At 42.8% G+C, this 24,665-nt stretch overlaps 1 protein-coding gene across 1 annotated transcript in view; it reads right to left on the minus strand.

Annotated features, from left to right (window-relative positions):
* Positions 1 to 24,665, minus strand: part of ADAM12 (ADAM metallopeptidase domain 12) — a 331,074-nt gene that overhangs the window by 239,597 nt on the left and 66,812 nt on the right. Inside the window, exon 3 of the mRNA XM_025467614.3 lies at positions 4,916 to 4,989. Within this exon, the coding sequence (XP_025323399.1) occupies positions 4,916 to 4,989 (74 nt within the window). The remainder of the gene's footprint in view (positions 1 to 4,915; positions 4,990 to 24,665) is intronic.

Genomic DNA, 24,665 nt, shown 5'->3' on the forward strand with positions numbered 1-24,665 from the left:
ATCACCCACGGCAGACTTTCAACCTCCTGGTAACTCACTTCTGTCTTGGGAAGGCTGCCCATGTTCCATCTTTCACTCAAATGGTAAGTGCTCATTGAGTGCCTGCTACTAGCCAGACCCCGTGCGAGTGGGTGGAGGGACAGTGAGGCCCTGGCCCTGGCCTTAAGGACATCTCTGGTTGGTAGGAGATGGAAGGTGGGAATGAGAACTGGGGCGAGCTGCTCTCCAAGACTGAGTGGAGCAACATAGGGGACAGTTCTGGATATGGCCTGAGGGTGTCACCGCACAGTAGCATGACAGCCGCTCCAGTTTAGGGCCATGGGCACCCATCCACGCACCCCGGTGGCAGTCACCTTAGAGAGCCACACTGCCTCAGGCGTTCATGTTGAGTTTGTGGGTCTCATTCATGAGAACGATGAGTAAATTTCTTTCTGAACTTACAACATTTATTTTCTGTTAACCCAAGCATAGGACTTTACGTTTATCCCCATTAAATCTCATCTTGTTAGTTTTGGCCCATTGATCCACACTGCTGAAATCTCTATAATCTAGATTCCGCGATGGAGAGCAGTTACCCCCTCCAGCTTTGTGTTGCCAAGAAGTGTGATCGATGCACCTTTTATGTCTTCACAGAGATGGCTCTGGAAATCGTGGGTCAGGACGAGGCCTTGTACACAGCCCTAGGGCCACTGACTGCATCTCAATTCAGCTGTCTAGCACAGTTTGGGTCAACACGAACAGTAGGTTCATAACCTCCGGGTAGTTATTTGGCAAACCACTAACCTATCCAATGCTATCTCTACACCAGCTACATTTCTCCCTCCTACATCATGAGACTCTGAGAGATGTTGTCAAATGAACACCTTCCCAGATATTTACACTCATGCCTGACAAATTTAAAATGTCCTTTCTGCTACTGTTTGAAGGAATATTAATTAGATTTACCCCTTCAGAGAGGCCTGGAATCATTCCAGACAGAATAAAAACCAATGCCAGAGTTCTTCAAGTGCAGAGACCTGGCAAATAGCAATTCAGTGGGCTACGGACCTCCCCCAGCACCTGCCTTCTGTCAGTGATGGGCCAAGGCTTCAAAACAGGAAGCTCAGTAGGTTTGCGAGATGTGGGGAGTGTGATCTACCGCCATCACTTCTAATTACCCTAAACTGGAAAAACGGACGTCTAACCTGGCCAGCCTGTCTAATAAAGCATTTTGATCAAAGATGCAGTTGCATGGAGCACCTGTTTGAGGCATGGTCTGAGAGCCCACGGGGACCCACGAGAGTTATGGAAGTCATAAAGTGGTCCCTGCAGTTCCGCAGGCAGACAGCAACACTGTGAAAAATGCTTCTCCAGGGAAGCTTTGAGTTTCTTTAAACATTCAATTATGGCTATACAAACACAGATTTTAAGTGAACAGCATCTGATCTTTGCACAAATTAGGGATGCTAGGAGGCAAATAAAAGAGATTCCCTGAAACAACTATTTAATGCAAACTCTATCCTTGCTTCATGAGGAATTCGTGTATGTGATGAGTTTTTGAGTAGGGTTAATTACATGACCCTCTTTAAGCATTAACTTTGGATTATGGCTCTTAGGATTTAAGGCTCTGAGGCCACCTTTATTTTGGTTATGATTTCCTAGCAGGTTTTTAATTAAAACAGATTTCTGGATATTTAAAGACCCAGCATCCAATGGGTAGAGCATTTTAGCCCTTTGAAAGTTGCTGGCGGCCCTTCTAAAACTCAACATTTCCTTTTTATGAACAATAAATGCTCCGATATTCTTTTCAACCATTTTTAGTTTTTACAGTTTTTTCCTTCGATGTATAAAGGTTTCCTAATTTTAATAGTAATATTTTCTTTTTGTAAAATAAGAACAAAGTAAATGTCTTGCACAGTCTTACTAGTCAGAGATACACGTACATGTGTATAATTTTAAAATCAAACCTGAATACCATGTAAAATACTAACATGCTGTTTACATTGATTATATCAGAATGGTTTTCACAATGATGAAGACCCCTTTCATTGCCTTTAATTGCTGCATAGAGCTCTAGTTCATGGCTAAGTCATAATTTACTTAATCAGTCTCCTATGGATTTAGGCAAAATATTCTGCAGAGAACATCCTAAACACAGGACTGATTCCCAGCCTGTCAGCATGATGCAGGGCACTGTCAGGTTACCTTTTGATTGGCCAGACCCTCTACTGTGCTAGTTAAATATTCACATTTATCTTGTGTGAACATTTATCTTTGAGTTCTCATAGCTTCATTTGAATTAATTCTTTAATTGGATCTACTGGGCCAAAGGCAATAGGAAATAAAAATTCTACTTTCTACTGGACAATGGATTATATTTTGGCTTGACAGCATCAAGAGCTAGTAGCATACAAGCATTTCACTCTACCTATAGACTTACAGATTTTTGGTATTCATTGTCTCAAGAGTGTAGCCCATATGGAACAGACAAGTGATTTTTTTCCCCCCAAAAATACTATGTTGAAATATTTTGGGGGAATGCAACATTAAAATAGTAATATTGGCATGCTTTAATTATGAAAATGTTGTTTTTAGCAGAACAGGATCCCTACAACTGGTATAAGCAGTATGATTAAAATAAAGCCATAGAATGTCATAGGATCATATCCAACACTGTGTAATTTTTAAAATGTAGGTTGACAGTGAGGTTGGGAAGAGAGAGATAAATCAAGAAAAGATGGTTTTATGTTTTAAACTTTTCTAATTTTGAGATTATTTTGTGAAAGGTCCAGAATTGGAAGTGAACATATTAAGGCACCTTTAAAAATTATATTTTATACAAATTATCCACCATAGAATAGAATAGTCATTGTGTGTTATACTATCTAACTTAACAGACAGTAAACCATTTTCAAAAAGAACCACGAAGTTGAGCCACTTCACAGGCTTAGAGAACCAGAAGGGCACTAAGAGCTGCATTTCTATATGGAAAAGTATGTCATTATAAAGCTCATTGAAGATGCAGGTTATCAAATTGCATACAGACCACAACATCCACTAGGAAGACCAAAAAAAAAAAAAAAAAAAAAAAGCAAAGCCTATTTATAAGGAAAACATGTCTTTGGACAACCACTAAAATATTAATCAAGATTATGTTTGGTAATAGAAATGTTTTCTTTTGGCTCTTTGTTCATTTTTTCCCCCTACATTTTTCAATTTTCTGCACTGAACATGTATTTCTTTTAGAGTAAAAACAAATAGATTAAGGTTTTGATTAAGTTGATTTCTGTTCCTCTACCTGCAATCCAACTACCACCTGCAAGTCTGGAATTGGCACCACTCCCGCTGTTCACTGCATGTCCCAACACTGACGAAAGGAGCAGTTGCCCCAAATCAGTGGCAATCCTAAAACCCCATGGAGAACGTGCATCACCACCAGAAACCCTACCCCCTTTTGATCTTTCAGGGAATACCTAGTTTCATCTGCTTAGATATTTTTCAAAACCACACACAAACAGCAATTTACAAAAATCAAAATGTCCCACGGTATTCTTACATAGAAAAAAAAAAAAGCACGAACACATCTACTTTGCTGAGACAGACATATCAAAGGCAACATAGAAGTTTCTGTTCAGCCCCCTTGCTCATTTAAGACCTGGGCCAGAACCTCTACTTAAAGAGCATCAAGTCATGAGGAAGGCTAAAAACACATTCTGTATTGCTTACAGATGATTTTAACCCATTTAATGGTGAGGGGAGTAAACATACAAGATATATGAGGAGGCAGGTTGTAGATCCCAAGGAATAGGCTATGCTACTTTACATATATTCAAGTTAAGTATATTTATTGTTAAATGTATATATTTCTGTGGATCTCTCTGTTTTTTTAAATCACTATTGGCCATGGTGTTAGATATTGAATGTGAGAATTGGCCACGATGATCTGTCTCATTGATCTGACTTGCTTGGGACCCTCCAAGCAAAGCACGGATTCTGTAAATGACCTGACTTGCTCACATGGAGCCACAGAGGCAGATTTTTGTGACATCCGTCTCTGACAGAACTCATTCCAGCGAAGCTCTCCTATCTGCATTATCACTTCAGCAAGAAGTCAGCATTTCACCGATGGGTGAGGAATAGGAACCAGTAGTTCTAGAAGATAGAAACTCCTGTCTCAAATCAAGCAGGATGTGGTAACTTCATTTACACCTTCAAATACAGAATGCTAATTAGAAGCATGCAGATCTTTTCTATAGAAGAGTACGGGGTCCTCGGGGTCTGAGGAACCCAGGGGGCTAGCCAGGGTGTAAAGGATGACAAGGACCAGGCTTGTGTTACTTATGCCTTGAAGCAGACAGTTTTCTACTGGGAAGTCGTACAAAATATGTAATAATATCCATCTGCTCCAGGAAGAAAATGTAATACCATTTTTGGAAATTTATATAATTTTGCAAAAAAAGGTCAAATTTTTAAATAAAAAGATAAAATAAATACTTTGTACCACTGGAGACAAGCTCTGAAAGATAAATAAACCCTTGGTATTTCTCAGGGAAAAAAAAGAGATTCTACTCATTTGAAGCTATTTCTCCTTATATAAGCCAGGAATTGCCAAAAGTCAACTAATTATGGAACACTGTTATTTGAACGAAGATGCTTAAATTCTATCCTTGACAAATCAGGCCCTGAAACACAGAAACATCAGAAGTATGAGAAAAACCTGCTGATTTACAAAGTTCTTTTTCAGAGTGATAAAATTCTTCATTTTTCCACTTCTTTTTTTTCCCAAGTTAATTCCAGCCTCAGATCCAAATTGGGATTATGAATCCATGCATTTCGTTCTGTTTCTCTAAATGTCAATGTAAATTCCATGGCACTTTGAGCCCACAGCTCCTAACTTTCTCCTGTGGCGCAGGACACAAGAATTAATGTGACTTACTCATTTCTTTCCAGATTTATGATCAGTTCCTTGCTTTCCAGTTGAATTCGAAAATTTAACACTTCTGGATGATTCTGAAAGATAAATAAGAGAAATCAGCTGAAACATATTTCATCTCGACTTGCCAACCTTCAAATGTTCTGAAGGCATATTCAATGGAGGGAGAGAAAAATATTTTTTTTTCCTTGGGACCACTCTGAGATCCCAAGTGGAGGAGATCAGGTCACCCACGACCCAACTCTGGAGTACGTGCCCCCTTCCAGGACGGTGTGGATGTGACCTGCACCCCCTTCCTCTGGCCACATACCCTTGAGATCCTTCTTGACTACCCCCACTGCCCATAATGAACTCCTTCCTCAGTTTCCCTGTCTCTATGTAGGGCACCTTCATTTCCTTCAACTGCTCATGTCAGAAATGTGAAGTCCTGCCTGAAACTTTATCCCTCTCCAGCTCCTCTTAACCCGTGGAAAGGCCCTGCAGTGCTGTCCTCCAAAATCCAAGTCCCATTACATCTTTCATGCCTCTGCCTCTCTCCAGTTCAAAGTATGGTCCCCTCTCGTTGGGATTACCAACCTGGGTCCCCTCCATAGACCTTTGGTTTCCTCCCATTTGCTCTCCAACAGCTGCAGAAGCTCATCTTTAAAAACACTCAACTCCGCTTATAAGGAGCCTGCACTGGTGTCCGGTGATAAGCTGCCAACCTTTCAAAGTGGCTGGCACTGCCCGTGTGGCTCTCCTCCTCACTCACGCTGGCCTTGCCAGCTCTTCAAACACACCGAGCTCCTCTGTAGTGCTGATCTTCGCACATGCTGTTCCCTCTGCCCAGAAGGCTCCCCCCGCCCCCCAGCTCCTCCACTTAGTACCAGCTTTGGTGTCAGTCAGTCAGGGAGACCTGATCCTACTCCTCCATCTCAGTGCATGCCCATCTTCCCAGGCATGCTTCCCTGCTGTCTCCTGTCCCTTCCTTCCTTGGGTAAGAAAGAACTTCCTTCCCACTTGTAATAACTCAGTATGTTGATTTGTGCATCCACTTGCTTACTGTCCACAAAGGCGCCAAATAATAGAAGTTCGACTAATATCTGGTAAATGAAAGAATTAATACATAGGGCATATGTCTTGACCAACCTCTTCTCCTTGCAAGCCACACTCTCCTTCTCCTCTGTGCTCCAGGGAACCACACTCTGTTCTGCCCTAGAAATCCCAGGGAGTTTCTTGTGCTGCTCTGCGAATGTGCCTGCATGACAGTGTCCCTTAACCCAAACCCTTACTCTCCATCCCCTCCCCACTAACCCAGGGTGGTTGCTTGGGCCACACTCCTACCTTTGAGCCCCATCATTCAGAGTCCTTACCAGGTCATAATCTATTTGGCAACACACAGGTATCCTATGAAGCCCCTACCTACCCCCTTTCCTGTTGTGCACCCCTAGTGCACTGTCACTTGGACCTGTCCCCCACTTTATCCAGGCCAGCATGTCCCAAATGGGGCTTTACATATCCAGGAGGCATTTCACGCTTGGGGACTTTATAATTTTCAACGTTGGTTTTTAAAAATGAATGCTGCATTTTCATTCTGATGACCTGTGATGATAGGTCCCCTGGCTCAGCTCTGACCCAGGGCCCACGTGGGAGCCTGGCAGTGCCCCCCTGACTGTCCAGTGACGTATGAAGGGCAAAGGAGGGGTTAACTCCCAAATGATGTGGTCAACCGGATGCCATCAAAGCCCAGGGCAGAAATTAAGGTTCCTGAATGGCTTAAGAGGAGCAAAGTGGAGGAGAGCTGGGTCATCGCATGGAAATAGCACCAGAAATCCAAGGGTGCCTGTCTCCCGGCGGCTCAGCCCCCCTGAAATGTCATCACTGCATCAGATCAGTGCACCAACTTCAGTTGTGGTTTTGCCTGCCTTTGTAAGTTCTTTCGGTTTTATGCTTGTGTAATGAAAGTATGAAGTTGATATGTCGTGTTCTAATATTCCAGTTTTAAAAGGCACTATCGTAACTCTAGAGTTCAAGAGACTTTTCTTAACAACATAGCATTTCATTGATACTGTGGATTAACCCCATGTTACTATAAGAGAAAATGGACTGAAGTTTCCAACATTAGTTAAAATGAGACAAAATTTAAACAAAAACCAGAGAAAGTTACATCAGTTTTGGGAAAAGGTTAAAATGTGTGTGCACTGTGCCGTGTGACTGGGACAGCGTTATAAAAGGTGAAACATTAGTTTATTTTAAGGGCTGCCCTTTGCACATCTGGATAGTTTTCTATGTCAAGTACAGTCATTAGCCACATATGTATTTACATTTAAATTAATTGAAATAAAATTAAAAAATCAGTTTATCAGCCTCACGGGACACATTTCAGACTCAATAGCAAGATGTGCTAGTTGCTGCCACTGCTGGACAGGGCAGAGCGACAATGTTCCTACCTTCGCAGAAAGCTGACATTTCTATCTTCATTGAGCATCTCTGAGTCAGGAATAAAGACCTAAAATTTGCATCATCTAACTGCTGCCTGAGTAATAGACTATTTTCAATATTGATGCCTACAGGGGATATGATTAGGTGTAAACCCAAGTGTTTTGTTTTTTTTAAGTGCACATTAAGAAAGCTCTTCTCAATTTTAATTGATGAGTGATATTTTTTAAGGAGTTACTTAAGGTTCACAGTTAAACTGGTAAATTCCCATATAAATGAACTGCTTATCTATATTTTCTGGGTTTAAACAGATCTTGTTTTGTATAGGCTCATTCTAGCAAAAGACAACACAAACATCTAGCAAAAACCATACATCTTCATTGCTGTATTTTGACCCTATCTGGTGTTTATAAGAATTTTATAGATTTCTTACTGTTTGCTGAACTTTTAAAATTAATATTACTATTCTCATCCTATGCAACATTAAACACACTTTACTTCTTTAAGTTTTAATATAATGTGTAAAAATGCTTGTAAGTCCTGTTTGCTTCTGAGTCTGTCACAGGGAATTTTGCCTAAATTTGCCTGTATTTTCTGACACTGAGATTTAATTACAAATATGCATAGATGTTCTTCTCCAGGGTTTGCAGTTTGCACTTACTAATTTTTTAAAAAGATTTTATTTATTTACTCATGAGAGACACAGAAGGAGAGAGAGAGAGAGAGAGAGAGAGAGAGAGAAAGAGAGAGAGGGGCAGAGACGCAGGCAGAGGGAGAAGCAGGCTCCATGCAGGGAGCCCAACGCGGGACTCGATCCCGGGACTCCAGGATCACACCCTGAGCCGAAGGCAAACATTCAGCCACTGAGCCACCCAGGCGTCCCTGTACTTATTAATTATATCTTAGAAAAATGCGATTATTAATTAAGTTTGCAATAAAATAGTAGAACAAAAATGTCTCAATATTTTGTCAAGATGTGTCCAGTGTTTATAAACGTAGGTATATTTGAATGTATTTTATATATGTGTAAATAACTTACTTTAATTACAAATTGTCTTAGCTTAAGCTATTGATACATGTATCACATTTTAAAGATGAATCCTGAGAATTATATTTGTGAATAAAGATAAAATATTTGCAGCACCCCTTGCCCCTTTCCCCCCAAATTTAGTTACTTTAAACATTAACATTTGTACTAATTCTGCATGAAGTCCCTACAGGAGCTGTTATAACATTCTAATGTCAACATCTTTCAAATTAATACATTTTTCCCTAGAGAGGCAAAAAGGGCTTTATCTGTATATTTTAGTTGAGATTTAATGGTACAAGAGAAATCAATGGGGAAAAAGAACAGAGAGCTATTTTCATTCAAAACCACTAATTGCATTAGATTGCTTAGTTTAAAAGCATGTATTCATTCCATTTTCTTTTGATTTTCATACATTGGAGATAATGAACTAGTGCTGGTTAAATATAGCATTCCTTTTCTTAAAAAATGATATATTGATTACCTTAATGGAACTGCATCTTTTATTGAATGCTTAAAGAACTGCATTTGCTGAGTGAATTAATTCAATGCTAATCAATAGGCCAGTAATGTTTTGGCATAAATATAATTCCACTTTTTTAACTGAGAAAAGTATATCCAAAAAAAAGAGTATATAACATGTATTACTACAATTTTATTTTTGATTTTCTAAAAGATTTATTATTTTAGAGGGCGAGGGGCAGAGGGGGAGAGAGGGAAAGAATATCAAGCGGATTCCCTACTGAACATGGAGCCCCACGTGGGGCTTGATCTCAAGGCCCTGAGATCATGACCTGAGCTGAAATTAAAAGCTGGATGCTTAGGTGACTGAGCCACCCAGGTGCCCCGCTACAATAATTATTAGGATACCTACCACTTAGCTGAAGTCAAGATATTAGCAGAATCTCAGAAGCCCCCTATATTCGTTTCCCAAGGCTGCCATAACAAAATATCACACACTGGGTACTTAACCAACAGAGATTTATTTTTACACAATTCAGGAAGCTAGAAATCCAAGACCAAGTTGTCAACAGGGTTGGTTTCTTCAGAGGTCCCTCTTCTTGTAAATTCCTTATGGAAACTGTGTGGGCAGGCTCCCCCAGATGGCACACCCGGGCAGTTCTGCAAAATAAGGCTCCAGGCAGGACCCCATGCCCATCTCTCGGACTTCAGTTGCCTTGCACTTCATCTGGGGTCAACCCCTGTGCACCTGTCCAGCACAATCTACTTAACTGGAAGCGTGAACAGATGTTTAAAAGCGATTTATTGATTAGCCATAGTTTCTTCCACAGCTGTGTCACCTACTTTAATCTGTGTAATTGGGAGCTCCCCCAAACTTGACTTTAAATTACTTCACCCGTGGTGGCTACAAAATACTTCCAGTCAATAAATGTAACTTTTCATGGATACAGGGATGTCTCCGACTGCTTTTTTTCCCAATGGGCGGAATGATATGCAGCAGCATCTCCTTGGTGTTTCCATGCCCTTAAAAAACAGCCAATTTTCAGCAACGTAGAAAAAAAATCTAAACCAGATCATGAAATTGAAATAAGGTGGCAATGAGCCACCAGAAGGAAGGGAATAAGTGAAAGAAAATATGATGTAGGGTCAATGGCCGAGTCCATTCCCATCCTGGCTTCCAGATTATCCTTTTAAAGCTGATGATCAGTTCTGACCCAAACTCACTCATCTTAACTGTTGATACTGGAAGCTTGGAGGGATCTAATTTTTTAAGCAGAACAACAATATTAAAATAGTGCATGTGAGGGACTCTGAAATAACTAGATCCCTCTCCAGCGCTAAATAAAAGCTTCAGACTACAGCCCTGGCATTCATGGGGCACAAGGGAGTCATTTATTGCTATGAATATTTAGAGGCAATCTTGATTACCACTTTAATATTAGTGGGCTGGTTCCACAGTTGGGAAGATATGCACGCGGTGGAATTGAGAGAGGGCAAGATTGAATTAACTGCAGACTAGCACGGGAAGGAGTGAGGGCATTGCAGTGCCATAATGGGGTGTCCCTGGCTTGGGGCCTTTTACTTATTATATAAATGATAATAATGTTTATTCATGAGTCATCAATAATTTTTTTCTGTTGGAAACCGACCTTTGCAACACCTTCTTAAAATGTGCAGAATGGTGCGTATTCATCTCAGGTTAAAAACTGCTTTTGAAATATACATAATGTCATTTTTAAGGCTTCTGTGGGTTAAAATGTTGGACTCTTTTTAGCACAGACTCTCCTTAATGTATTTGTGTGACATGGCGGGTTTATAGAGTTGCAGCCTACTTCTCCCCTTCCCACGACAAAAAAGGCACAACCTCGCCACCCCTGGCATGCGTGATGCTCATCGCTCAGGCTCTTTATCCTGTGGCTGCTGGAGTGATCACTAATGCTTAAATTTGCAGCAAACATTTTTGATTTTCATTTTAGATTACCGCAGCCATAGCCAAAACATCTTAAGCGCCTTATTTATTCATTGAAATGTTGCCAGTTCCCTGCTGTGCATCTGTATGCAATGGGCCCGCAGTCCCCGGGACACTGTGTTCTGGCCGAGGACAGTGGCTGATTCCAAAGCAGACACAGTCGTCTGTTCCCTCCTGGAAGCTCCCTGTCGGGTGGTAAGAGGACAGTGACAACATGACTTATCGGAAAGCAATCTGGGAAACATGACAATGTAGGTCTAAAATTCATGTTTTATTTTATGGCCCCTCCATCCATTCCAGAGAGGAAGTTGGGGGAAAGAAAATCGATGTTGGCTCTCCAGCAGAGCTAGCCCAGCCACCATGCTCTCTCTTAAAACCCTTCAATGGTGGCCCATTGTACTTAGAATAAAACCATGGGGCAGCCCGGGTGGCTCAGTGGTTTAGCACCACCTTCGGCCCAGGGCCTGATCCTGGGGAACCGGGACCGAGTCCCATGTTGGGCTCCTTGCATGGGGTCTGCTTCTCCCTCTGTCTGTGTCTCTGCCTCTCTCTCATAAATAAATAAATAAATAATAAATAAATAAATAATAATAAATAAATAAATAAATAAATAAAATAAAATAAAATAAAATAAATAAATAAAATAAATAAATAAAATAAAATAAAATAAAATAAAATAAATAAAATAAAATAAAATAAAATAAAATAAATAAATCTATATAACAACAACAACAACAACAACATGGCCTTCCTACCACGAAGGTTCTGGCCTCGGCTCATCAGGCTTCTGGTGCACCAGGCTCCAGGCAGCTTCCAGGCCTCTCCACCTGCTCACCCTCTGCACAGAGGTCCTCCCTGGCTCCACCTGCAGGGCTCGGGAGGGAGGACGTCACTGCCTCCGAGAAGCCCCCACCATCTAAGGGGGGGCTCTGCTCTTGCCCACTCAGGTCCTGACCTTCCTAACAGATTTCCCCATTTGTGATCATTTATTGTGCATCTATTTCTCTTGTTGACTGTATATCTTCTCATAAAGCAGAAACTTTGCAGGGGGAGGGAGTTCTTTGGCCTAGTTCCACATTCTATCATGTACCATCTGGAAACATCTGTGGGAAGGTGGAAGCAGGTACAGAGGCTGTCAGAGATGGTGGAAGGAAGGGGGTCCAAGGGGTGGCAAAGAAACCCCAAAGCCATAAACGTCGGCTCAGAAGGTATGGGGGACACCCAGACTCTCCTCCCCAGTTGGAACTGTCCCCAAGCAGAAGTCTCCAGTCTGTTCCTCTGACCCCGATGGGCTGCTTTCTTTGCCCCTGGAGACTCATGTCCTTGTGGACCCAAGTAGCCACACACAGGATCCCTTTTCACTGAATGAGGACCTGGGCCTTTGGCTGTGACTTGCTTTCTGTTCCTCTAAGGAGGGTGGGTAGGGCTTGCTGGAAGCTCGATTCTTTACATTTATACTTGAGACTGATTAACAATTTCCAGTGACTCTCCATTCCTGGCCTGGCTCCCAGCACCTGCTCAGTCCTGGTCGGTCTCCTTGGACCTTAGTGATAAAGTATCCGAAACAGGGCACAGGGGTACGGGGCGGGGGAGCAGGGGGAGGAGGGCTTGTGATAAAGTGTCCATCAGTGTGAAATACAAGGCAGATGGGTGGGGGGTGGGGGCAGTAGGGAGAATCAGGAATCCGAGCCATGTCAAGATGAGGATGGGTGCTGAGGGAAGTCCGGCTAGGAGGGATTTCGGGAAGACTTGTTTTGCTGTAATAAGTTATTCATTGTCCCAGGCTTGGGGACCATACCCTGGACACACGGTGACATGGTGGCCTGGGAGCAGGACTGTGTGGTGACATGGTAACTCTGAGGACAAGGCACTGTGGTACCATGGTGGTGAGATCACGTTGCTGAAATTTGCCTCTGACCAGGGCTGAGCTGACCCCAGACCCCACGTCCTCAGATCTCTGCTGTCCCCTATCCTCCTCTGGCTTCAGGCACGTCTGCTGAAGGAAGGAGATACCATGTCATCCTTGCACCGGGCTGCCTGCTGACGGCTCAGGAACATCAGGACACCTGAGGCAGGACTGCCCCACCAGCCATGCCCCCAGAGGACTCACAGGACCACCTGCAGCCCTGCCACCACGTGTCCATCGCCCCGCACACACGAGAAACTGGCCTCTGGTGAATATTCAGTGTCAACGTGGGCCACACCTCTGTACAGTAGGACTTGTGATGAGGAATGTGGTCACGTGAAGAAGGCCTGGGCTGGGGGCCGGGCCCAGGTTCACGTCAGCATCCACCAACCCCCTCCAATTCCCAGGGCGGAGGCCACTGAGCCCTTCTTCTAAGGACATCCTGAATCGGAAGTTTGCACACATGTAACATTTCTCTTCCTTTGATGGCAAAGGAGTAATACTTTTAAATAAAAACTGAGGGATTTAATTAATTTCATCTTAGAAGTGTTTTCCATCTAGGAGGCTGCATGCTGGAGGGAGTGGCGTGGAACGGGGGTGGCCTAGGCTGGAGATCCAGCCACAGACTGGGGGCAGGCCGCCACTCGGACACGGGACTGCTGGCTGGTCACTGAACTCTGCCGGGCCTCAGTTTCCTCACCAGGAAAACAGGGATAACTGCTGTCCCTGCCTATCAGTGTGGTCAGCGGAAAAATAGGGCCTCAAAGATGTCCTTGGACTGATCCTCAGAACCGTGTGAACATGTTACCTTACCTGGGAAAAGGGACTTTACTCGTGTGACTAAGGGCAAGACTTTGAAAGGGGAAGATTATTTTGATTATTCGGATGGACCCAATGTAACGATGAGGCTCCTTAAAAGCAAAGGGCCTTCGCCGGTGGGGGTCAGAGAGGTGCAACAGGCGGTGGCTTCCAGAGGCTGGGAATGGATGTCAACTCCGAGCCAGCGAGGATGTGGGGACCTGGCCCTATGACCTCCAAGAGCAGGGTTCTGTCAACAGCTTGAATGAGCCAGAAGCAGATCCCTCCGAGGCCCCCACCACAACTAGCAGTCCGTGGACACCTTGATTTTAACCCGGCGAGATCTGAGGCAGAGAACACAAGCCGCCGGACTGGTGATCTTCAGACCTGGGAGCAGGTCTATGGGCATCACTGCAAGCCACCTAAGCTGCAGTCATTCGTCACAGCAGCACCAGGAAGCTGGTCCAGCAGGCGAGGTCGCTGTGGGGCTCAAATGGGGAAAGGTCTGCACGGGCCATAAACCAACAAGGCAGGTCTGTTCTAGAAATCCAATCACAAGTGAGTCTGCTCGTTCACAGAGCGACTGGAGGCCCACGGATTATTTATTCACTTATTATTTAATCACGTATTATTTATTGCTATTTACCCAAATTGCCACTCTTTTAGATTTCTTTTGTATTTAGATGTAAATAAGTTTTTTTTTTTTTTAAGTTTTCAAAAAGCAATATCTATTCATTAATTGGGGGCCTGTTGATGAGCCAGGTACCGAGCCAGTTCCATACAGGAGGATCTTATACCTGTAGGATCAGCCCCAGAGAAGGGATGGAAGATTCTGCGAGACCCATGGGGATACCTCACAAGACAGCGAATGCACTTCATTGTGATGTGAAATATGCTGAAGGAAGCACCGTCTAAGATTTGCTAACTGGTAACATCAGGGACATAATATTCGAAAGTAGCACAGAGTATTGCTTTTCGGAATGACTTGTCTTGAAAGACACAGCTGTAAAATAACATGCACTGTGTTTATTAACTGGGAAGCCTGGTTTTCCATTCAGAGTTCATGTATCTAACTAATTTGATGTCTGGAAACGTTCACGTACCATATTTTTCTAAGACACCACTGCAAAACTGTCAGTCAGAGGCAGTTCATAGCCTAAGTTGCTAGTTTGTTTGCATGCAAGCTGTCTTCCAGAGAGACTATCCCATTCATATGTTGACTGAGGGCCTTTTATAAAGCATCGCTCTAATCTCTCTCAAATAAACATTAGCACAATATAATAAGCCCTTTAAAAAGTAATCCTGCCATTGATCAGAGGCACGGCCAAGGCATTGTGCGCTAACGAAAGCCCAGTGCAAACAAGTTTTTTTTTATTACAAACAAAATTACAGCTAATTGCTAATATTTTAGAAAACTTGCTCTAAATGCTCATGGAAACTCGTGCTAGGAGCCGCGCAGAGACCTAGGAGAATTCGCACTTCACAACTTCGGACAAAAATTGGAGTGTGACCGTCACCTGCTTTCCCCATCGTTTGCCTGTGCCGCCGTTTCTTGGGGTGTTTGGGCCTCGGAATCAGGAGGGCAAGGGAGCAGCAGTAGCAGAGGAGCCCCCCGCGGAGCCGAAGCTCGTCCCTGTCCCCGGCAGGAGAAGGTCGGCGGAGGCCGGGCTGTGGCCTGGACGGGAGGCCGGCAGCCGAGGCGCCAGCAGAGCACGAGCCCTCCCGTCCCTGCGCTGGCAGCACTTCACACTTCTGGAGGATACGGTTTTCTATCTTCAACCTAGCTCTCTTCTAGAACAAAGAGGTTTCACAAATGGGTACACTTCACTGAAGGAAAATTTGAGTCCAACTCTCTGCTGGTTACATGATTAGTGAAACCGACCAGTCATGAATCTAGTGACATGATGGCCGGCTTCACTCTCCACATTGAAGATTGCTCACTGCAAATCCCTAGCTCCGACCTCTCTCTCTTAAGGCTCAGTGGGTGGCAAATGCCCCACGAGCCACATCCAACAAATACCTTCCCAGCAGCTGTGATGTGCAGGTTCAAACCCACTCACGTCTGTCCCGCCAAGTGCACTCCCCCGAGTGCTTCCCTCATCCTATGACACCCCCCCCTCCTTCTTATCCTTATTGCCAGCGTCATCCTCAAAAGGCCACACTCATACCACCCCCCTCTGACTCCTTCCTCTTGGTCCCAGGTTGAATTAGAAGCTTGGATTTCTCCCCTGAAGCGTGTCTGCAGTGCCCCCCCCTTCTGTGCCTGCTGTGAGGCCCCCTACCCCAGCTCTGGTCTGTACACTCTCTCCACAGCCAGTGGTCCACATTGCTCCCTGGCCACTTTCTGACTGCAGGGCTCCATCATATTTCTCTCCTCCAACCTGGGTATGCCATCCTGGGCTCCTCAGCATCCCTGACTCCTGAGTCTTGCCCACTTTCTCCCTCTGCCCCTTCTCATGGTGCCAGAGCCAGTTGCCAAACAATTTCTGTAAAGGGCCAGATAATAAATAACCAATATTTTAAATGGATACTTTAAGCTCAGGGGCCTCCCAGCCCCTGCCATGATGCTTCAACTCGGCTGCTGCAGTACAGACACAGAAACAAAAGGTGAGTGAACAAGCATGGCTATGTGCCAGTAAAACCTTATTTATGGAAACTAAAATTTGAACTTCATATAATTTTATGTATGTAAAATATTATTCTTCTCTTGATTTTTTTTCCAGCCAATAAAAAATGGAAAAGAACATTCTGGAACCTGAGTGGGCACCAAAACCACCTGTAGGGCCCGTCACCGAGCTTCTTATTCAGCACGTCTGGGATGAAGCCAAGACATCTGTGATTCTAGCAAGTTCCCAGGTGATGCTGACTCTGCCCATGCGGGCACCGTGCTTTCAACACCACTGTGCTGGAAAAGTGTGGTTTCACAGGGTAGCAATTCGCGAGGTCCCTCGGCCCGTGACTAGTGACGGGTGGACCCCAAGGGTGTGCACCCACCATTGTCAATTTGGTTTAGTGGATAACATCTAAGAGACAGGAGAAATCATAGATGAGTTTGGACATGAAGCTTCGCAGAGGGGAAAAACAGAAGACAGATGGCAACTCGGGGCTTGCACATCAGGTGGTGACAACTGGCTAAAAGTGAACGGAAGCTGCCAGTTCTCCCAGGCCTACCATGCCCTAGCGTGTCTGCCCATGGAGGCCGCAGGGCAGACGTAGTCTATCCCCAATGCCTGGCCAGCCTTACTCGCTCATAACTCCAGCCTGGCTCCTGGTGGTATTAAAGTTCACTTACATCTCTGGTCTAAAGTTAGATAGGATGAGGACAGAAATAGGATGACTGTAAGAATGTACAAAAGGACTAGATGAGACCACCCTTTCTTCTCTCACCTTCCCTGAACTCAGACCCATCCCTTAGGGTCCCTGAGATGCTCCTGACCTTCCACGCCCTCCCTCGTGGCTCAGATAGAACCCTCCTCTCTACACTTGAGACGACACATCCACCTTCTGCCTGGGTATGGTTGTTTCTGTTCACTGGCTTTACGCTCACAGGGCTATCAGCTCCTTGGAGCCTGAGCCAACTCTGAGAACCCATCAAGATGCCTCAAGCACTGCCTTCTTGAACATATAAGGCACAAAATCAATGCTTATTGGTTTCATTACCTTGATCAATACATTAAACAATACTTCTCACTCATTCCTTCATCAAATATTTACATGCCTTAAGTATAGGCTGTCTACCCTGTTAACCGATCTGGACATTTGTTACAAAGCTCAAGTTTATTAAAAAATCTTATTTTGCTGAACAAATGAATATATTGGCTATTCTGTTGTTGGTGTTATGTTGACAGAGTTAGATATTTAAACTCATCCCTGATACACACTATTTACAAGCCAAAATGGAAAGCCTAGTCCTTACTGGGAATAAGACTGGAAGCATCAGACATGCATGATCACCAAATCCTTAGTCTGTCTTAAACTAAACCATAAGAGTGTAAGAGAGACAGCACTGAGAGGGCCACGGCGGAAACTAGGATTTCTACCAGGACAATAACAGGCTGATTCCCAGGGGATATAAAAAAATGAAGTTCAGAGTCAGTGCTGTCATTTCCATCACTGGGGCTGGCATGGCTTTGCCTTTGGGAGGACAGCCAGGAGCACACAGGGCTCCCTCCTGGTCCTGTGGGAAGACGAAAGAGTGGCTACATTCCTATGAACAACCTTAAAACAACTATGCCAAACTGGACAAATAGTCAACTTCACTGGATTTTAAAACTAAGTAATGTTGACCTGACAAAAAGTGAAAGAGAAATAAAGAAACAACTCAGCTAACAGATGTAGCACATAGGTATGAATAATTTATGACTAGCCTGCAAGATTTTTAACCAAGGGAAGCCAAAATCCCATTATTTTCTAGAGACAGACTGTCATGCAGGGATACCTGAAGTCCTGCTGAAAAATCTGTTATTTGTAACAATTTCAAAGAAAATGCTTCAGAAAAGATTTCAGATGAGTCACTAGTTAGAAGAAATTTTGTATAAGCAAAATTATGTGTGCCTGTATTTTTCTTAAGTACAAAATGAGATCTTACCTTAAGGTGCCCTGAAACAAGGAAATATAAAAATTGCTGCCTGGTCATCAGTCTTAAATTAAAGGTGTCCTTGCTCATTTTTTATAAAAAGAAAATCTGTGCTTCATGGAAGATAAGAGGAACGTGGCCAGTTAAGCTCACCGGAAGCTTCACTCTGAATTAGAACTCGCTTTTTCATTATAGCCCCGTCACCTCCCCCAAGTAAACTGGGATCACACAAATCTGAGGTCAAATCCAAGCCCCATGACTAACTACCTCTGTAACTTAGACCTAGTTAGCCTCTCTGGGCTCCAGTTTCCTTGCTTGTGAATCATCATAATACCAGCTGGGAGGATTAAGTGGCAATGGTTTAGGTCAATAGCTGGACAGCGCCAGCACATGGGAAGCACTTCATGTCTTTGACAGCAGGGATCACCCCACACTGCCATTTGTATTGATCAGACCTCTGTTCCTTTTGTCTAAAAATATACTTTTGCCCTCCAAGCCAGCAAAACATTCCTGTTCTTACAACCCAGTTTCCATTTTGTTATAAAACATAACATCTTATCACAAAAATACACAGACACATATTTATTTTCATTCTTCTACTGGAATCGTTGAAGAAGAGTTATTCACAAGGACCTTATCCAAATGGTCATAGTTACTTGACTAAGAAAAAAAAGTGTAATAAATCCCTTCTCAATAATTCTCGGGGACTCTCTCCTTCCCCTCAAAAACATACACATGCTCCCATTCCCCCTGTACTTTTCCTTTCCTTTTTTTTTGCCTATTCTGAAGGGTGTTGTTTGTAAAGAAAAACAAAACTATGAAATGTGGAGTGGACACAAGGTAAGCCAATCTCTCTTCATCTGACAACGAAAGCTAAAAAAGTAACCACTATGATGAAGCAATGAACAACACAGAAACATACACACACTCCATGGTTAAGTCATGCTTCTACACACCGGGTCTGCTATACACGGATTCAAAGTCCTGGCAGGTAGGTTTCATGAAAGGCAGGGGCTGGAGAGAACTTCAGGCTTATGTCATTCTTGTTTGTGGGAACCCTCAGGTAATATGTGGCAAAATAATTTTTTGTAAAGATTTTATTTATTCATTCATGAGAGACACACAAAGAGAGGCAGAGACACAGGCAGAGGGAGAAACAGGCTCCACGGAGGGAGCCCGATGTGGGACTTGATCCCAGGTCCCCAGGACCATGCCCTCGGCTAAAGGCAGGTGCCAAACCACTGAGCCACCCAGGGATCCCGTGGCAAAATATTTTTGAAAATAAAATGCTTGCCGGGTAACTTCCTATTCCTTAATTATTTTTTTAAGATTCTATTTATCTATTCATGAGAGACAGAGAGAGAGAGAGAGAGAGACACAGGCAGAGGGAGAAGAAGGCTCCACGCGGGGAGTCTGACGTAGGACTCAATCCCGGGTCTCCAGGATCAGACACTGGGCCGAAGGTGGCGCCAAATCACTGAGCCACCTGAGCTGCCCCTACTCCTTAATTTTTAACTACGTTTGCAAAGTTGTACAAAATCATTAGTCCCTCCCCCAAATACATCTTTTGTGGGAACTACACATCCCTGCTCCTTCCACGGTTTTCTACCTGGTATGGTTATAAGACCAATCACCATTGTGGGACTCTATTCTGGAACCATGTCAAGTGGATCAGAGTCTTAAAATGCAACCATGGTTGTAATATTTCAGATAGAAGTTACCTACTTTAGAGTTCAGTGAGATTCCTTATCCTCCTTGAACTGTATCTTCAAGGTCTATAAATTTGATCCAGGATTATGTTTGCTTTTCATCTACTATGATCCCCACCCTCTTTATCCTATCAACTGCTGTTATACCAGATTCCCTGTCTTAGAACTGCTTATTTTTATTTAACTGAAGGCCTTGTTATTTTACTTATTGATTTATTTTATGAGTTTTGACCCATAGTTCCAAATTATTGAGAACTTTAAAAGTCGTAACTCTTTTGCCTAACCTGGTAGCTACCTGGTGCTGTGCCAGGCTTATTAAAGTATGATATTTCAGTGTTGGTAAAGTGCCAAGAAACGGGCACTTTCATGCACAGCTGGTACAAGTGTAAATTGGTACAGCCTTCCATGGAGCAATCTGGAAATAGTTATAATACTCCTTTAAAATGTACAAATATTTGATTCAATAATTCTGCTCTTAAGAATTAATTTAAATCAAATAACCAGAGAAGTATGCACAGTTATAAACAGAAAAAAACTTAGCATGGTTCATACTGAAAAGTCAGAAAACATCTGTATGTTTACACCAGGGGAATAGTTACAAAAATGACACAGGAACCACAGGACATGATATTACAAAGTTGTCAAGTTGCTAGGATGAGAATGGGGAAATTCTGTTTCTGGTGATGATGCTCTGAATAATTTGGACTCATTCTCCCACTGAAAACAACTAGAGAAAGTGGGAAAAATACATACAAATTCTATTTGAAGACAATGCAGAGTTTCCAAAATAGTGAAGAATTATGAGACCATGACTCAGGTAGAAGGAAGCCATGGTGTGATCGTGGTGTGATACCAGAAGTGGAGGATAACTTTGGTACTCATGACATCTGAAGCTATTAAAAGAGGCAGTTGAAGGGTGCCTGGGTGGCTCAGTCAATAAAGCGTCTGCCTTCAGCTCAGGTCGTGATCTCAGGGTCCTGGGATTGAGCCCCATATTTGGATCCCTGCTTGGTGGGGAGTCTGCTTGTCCCTCTACCCACCCCCCACTGTCTCTCTCTTAAATAAATAAATAAAATATTTAAAAAATAAAAGAGGCAATTGAGAGGCTGAAACTTGACAACTTCCACAGAGTTATAGGGTAAAGGGGATAAAAACTGGACATCAGAGCCTGCTAATAGGTGGAATTGATAAACCCCTCTGACTCTGGACTTTGGGTTGGGATTTTGAAATGCTATCATACTCTAGGAGAAAGGGTGAATCAGAAGTACACTAGTCTCCACAGAAACAAGCCAGCTCAGTCCCTGATCTTGAGTGCCCCAGCTTAGACATGAGCCATGCACAGTGTCTCAAACTATTTTTACGCATCTTGTACACAACATCTGGCACTCAGAAAAACAAGCGTGAGTGGATACCAAGAAGAGGACCCTGAAAATCAAGAGAAACAACAAGCAATAGAAACTGATCTATAGGAGATTCAGTTGATGGAGCCAAAAGACACAGGCATTAAAATGATTATGTTTAATATGTTCAGGAAGTCAAAAAGCAAAACTTTCAGAAGAAAACTAGAACTTCCTGGATATTCTAGAACTGGGAAGTACAACTCAGTGAAAAAGTTCCATAGCAGTTTAAACATAGCTGAAGAGAGAAATGGTACGGTGGAAAATAGGTCAGAAGAAAGCACATAGGACTAAAGTGTAGAGACAAAAAGGACAAAGCATTTAGAACAGAGCAAAGGAGACCTATGGGATCTGTGAACTGTCTATGCACACGCAACCATGAGACCGGAGGAAACACAGTGGAAGCAGTGTTTGAATAAAATATAATGAAGCATTCTCCAAAATTAGCAAAAGACATCAAGTCCCACATTTTAAAAACCACCATGCATCCCAAGCACTATATATGAAAACAACAACCACAGCTTAACCTAACATAGTAAAATTTCTGAAAAATAGAGGTGGAGAAAAAGTACAGTATCCTAAAAGGAACAACAATAATTGGCAGATGATATATGTATATTGTAATATATTATGGTGCTTAAAGGAAATAGTTCCTACCTAGAGTTCTACATTCCATGAAATAGCCTTCAAAACAGAGAGTGAGATAAAGGTATTTTCAGACACATAAAAATTGAGAGAATTCAAAAGCAACAGACTGCCTTAAAGAAATACTGAGGGCTTTTCTTCGGGCAAAAGAAAAATTACCCTTGACAGTTGCCAGGAGATGAAGAGATAAGATTTAATGTGTGGGAACCTTTAAGTGAAAATTAAAGGCAGGTTACAACAATCACAAGAGAGATAGGAAGCAAATATCACCCAATGAAGGAATTCACAGGAATATACACAGTTGCAATGACTTCATTTCCAGTGACATATTGTTCAACCAGAAGCAGCAGCTTTCATGACCCCAGGTCCTGGTGTTCTTATCATCAGTCACTAGAGATTCAGTCCCGAATTATTCTTGTTGTAATGCATTTATTCAACAAATCTACTGAGCATCTATTACATGCCTTGCACTGTGCAGGGGACCAGGACCACAGAGATAAAGACCTCCATTTTATTGATGGAGAAGAAAACCTCACGGAGATGAAGCAACTTGCTCAAGGTCACCAGGCTCATAAGCAGCAGCACTGAACTCTGGTTCTACTTCTCTGACATAAATTTTTTACTAAGGAACCCCAACTCTCCATAAAACATACCACATATATGAATGCTAACTGGAATTTATGCATGATATTCTTTCTCTCTCGTGTTTGTTGCCATTAACACTAGCTTTTTTTCTCTCATATCCCTGTATCACTATCACTCTCTCTACCATCTTCAAATTATTCCCTTTAATGCTCTTTCCTATCCTCTATGCCTTAGTTGAATAAAATATTTTGAATTTATTTGTGAAATGTGCAATCCTCTATTTAAGATGCAGCATTCTGTAACTGGGAGGATCTCTCTGGGATTTCTACCAATGCTACCAATTGTACACAATTGCTGTCCTCTTACCCCGGCAGAGAGCTGAGGTCAGGTGGCCTACAGAGAAGGAAGGAGACTGCTTCTTTCCTCCACCTGCCTGACCCTATGCCACCTGATTAGCCTTGGCACTGGTGCCCTGGTGATACACAAAAGTGAGAAGGCCAGTGCTAATGCTATCAATGGGGCTCCTTCCTGCTTCCCAATTACCCAATTCAGTAACTCTGAGCTAAGAGTTATTCCTCTTGACTCAGGCAATAACTTCTGCACGTATCCGTATCACGATTTAACAACTTGGAGGGAAAGATTATTTTTACAGAGCAATGGTCAATCACATGTTTATATATAATGTATGGTCAAGACACAGGTTTATAACACTAAAATACTGCTCCAATGATTCAATCTGAGCCCCTGTCTTATAGAAAGGTCTGTAGGCTGGAGGCTGAACTTTCTAAGTCTGGCACAGAAACAAACATGGTGAAGCAGCATAAAGAGTTTGGAATCATAAAAGTATGTGGGGGTAAGGTTTGAAGAATAATAAAAGAATTATGCCAAATGATTATTTAAGCATCAGAACTAGATGACCCTGAGAATCCCTCTGGAGAACATATACAGACTGTTGCTTCTCCAGAGCTGAAATTTTACATAAGGCCGGGATGTTTTGTACACTATTTGTACCGCAGACTGTAATTGTAGTCACTATGGAACTTATTAATAAAGGACCTCACATTTCATTAATAGGAAAGACAAAAAACTGACCTGACTAGAGGACAAAATTCAAAACAGGAAAATAAAAATAACTTTAAAAACCCTGATGTAAAAGTCTCTACCGGTTGAGTGTACAATTCCTTTCACAGGTCCACAGATTAAGCGTTTCACATACAAACCCTGCTAGCATATTTCAGGAGAGCCCACAACCATATTGTGACAGAAAATACCAACTTCTGAAGAAGCCCAAACATTTCTGTCAACGGGTCTTTCCTTTTCATCTGCTGAACAAAAACCAAGTATTCAACAAGCAACTATTTCAATAGGTAGGTTGAAATCAGTGGTTATCAACCTGGGGTGTCCTTGCACCCAGGGGACATGGTGGCAAACGTCTCAAGACATTTTTGGTTACCATGACTAGATAAGGGGGGACTCCTGGAAGCTGCTAGGTAGAGACCAGGAAAGCTGGTAAACATCCTACAAAGCACAGGAGAGCATAGCCCCTGCCTCCCAGCAAAGGATTATCCTGTCCAAAATGTTAGTGGTGCCACAGTTGAGAAACTCTGGTCTTAAAGTCTTCCTCATGAATAGCTGTATTTAACCAGATGGTCTATAACTTAATAAGTCCTAACAACCTACTGGATTACATAGCACTCCTTCTCATCATTTATATATGCAAACAGATATGTTATGTATTTTTAAGATCACCTTTGAATGGGAGAAAACTTGCCAAAATATAGCTATATCCAATCTATGTCAGTGTGAATGTAGTTTCACTCAGCCCTAGAAATGACGGTACATTGGAAAAGAGATTAATGTGTATTTAATCTGGGGAGGTTTTCTGCTAGAGATAGTCTTCAGTTCTCATTTAAAGGAAGATTAGGGCATGAGGGGGATGGAGGAATGAAAACTTTCATGTTTCTGAGTCAAATGTGCAAAAACTTGGAGACAGGCAAAAGGAACATGGGGTTGAAGAGGGGGGTGTCGATATACTTGGAACAGTGGTTTTTTGGAGGGGGAGGTGTATTCATTTCAGATCAAGGCTTGTAGGGTGTGACCATTTGGCAGGAAGATTTGAGGACAATCATCAAAAGTTTGTATTTAATCCTGAGCAACAGAAAGCCAGGGACCATTATGGGTCCACTGAGAAATACTCAGAAGATGAAAATACACTGGTCCACTCTCTTTCTTATCCAAGTGGACTACATCGCCCTTCATAA

Source organism: Canis lupus, chromosome 28 (genome assembly GCF_003254725.2).
Source record: "Canis lupus dingo isolate Sandy chromosome 28, ASM325472v2, whole genome shotgun sequence".
Classification (NCBI taxonomy): Eukaryota; Metazoa; Chordata; class Mammalia; order Carnivora; family Canidae; genus Canis; species Canis lupus.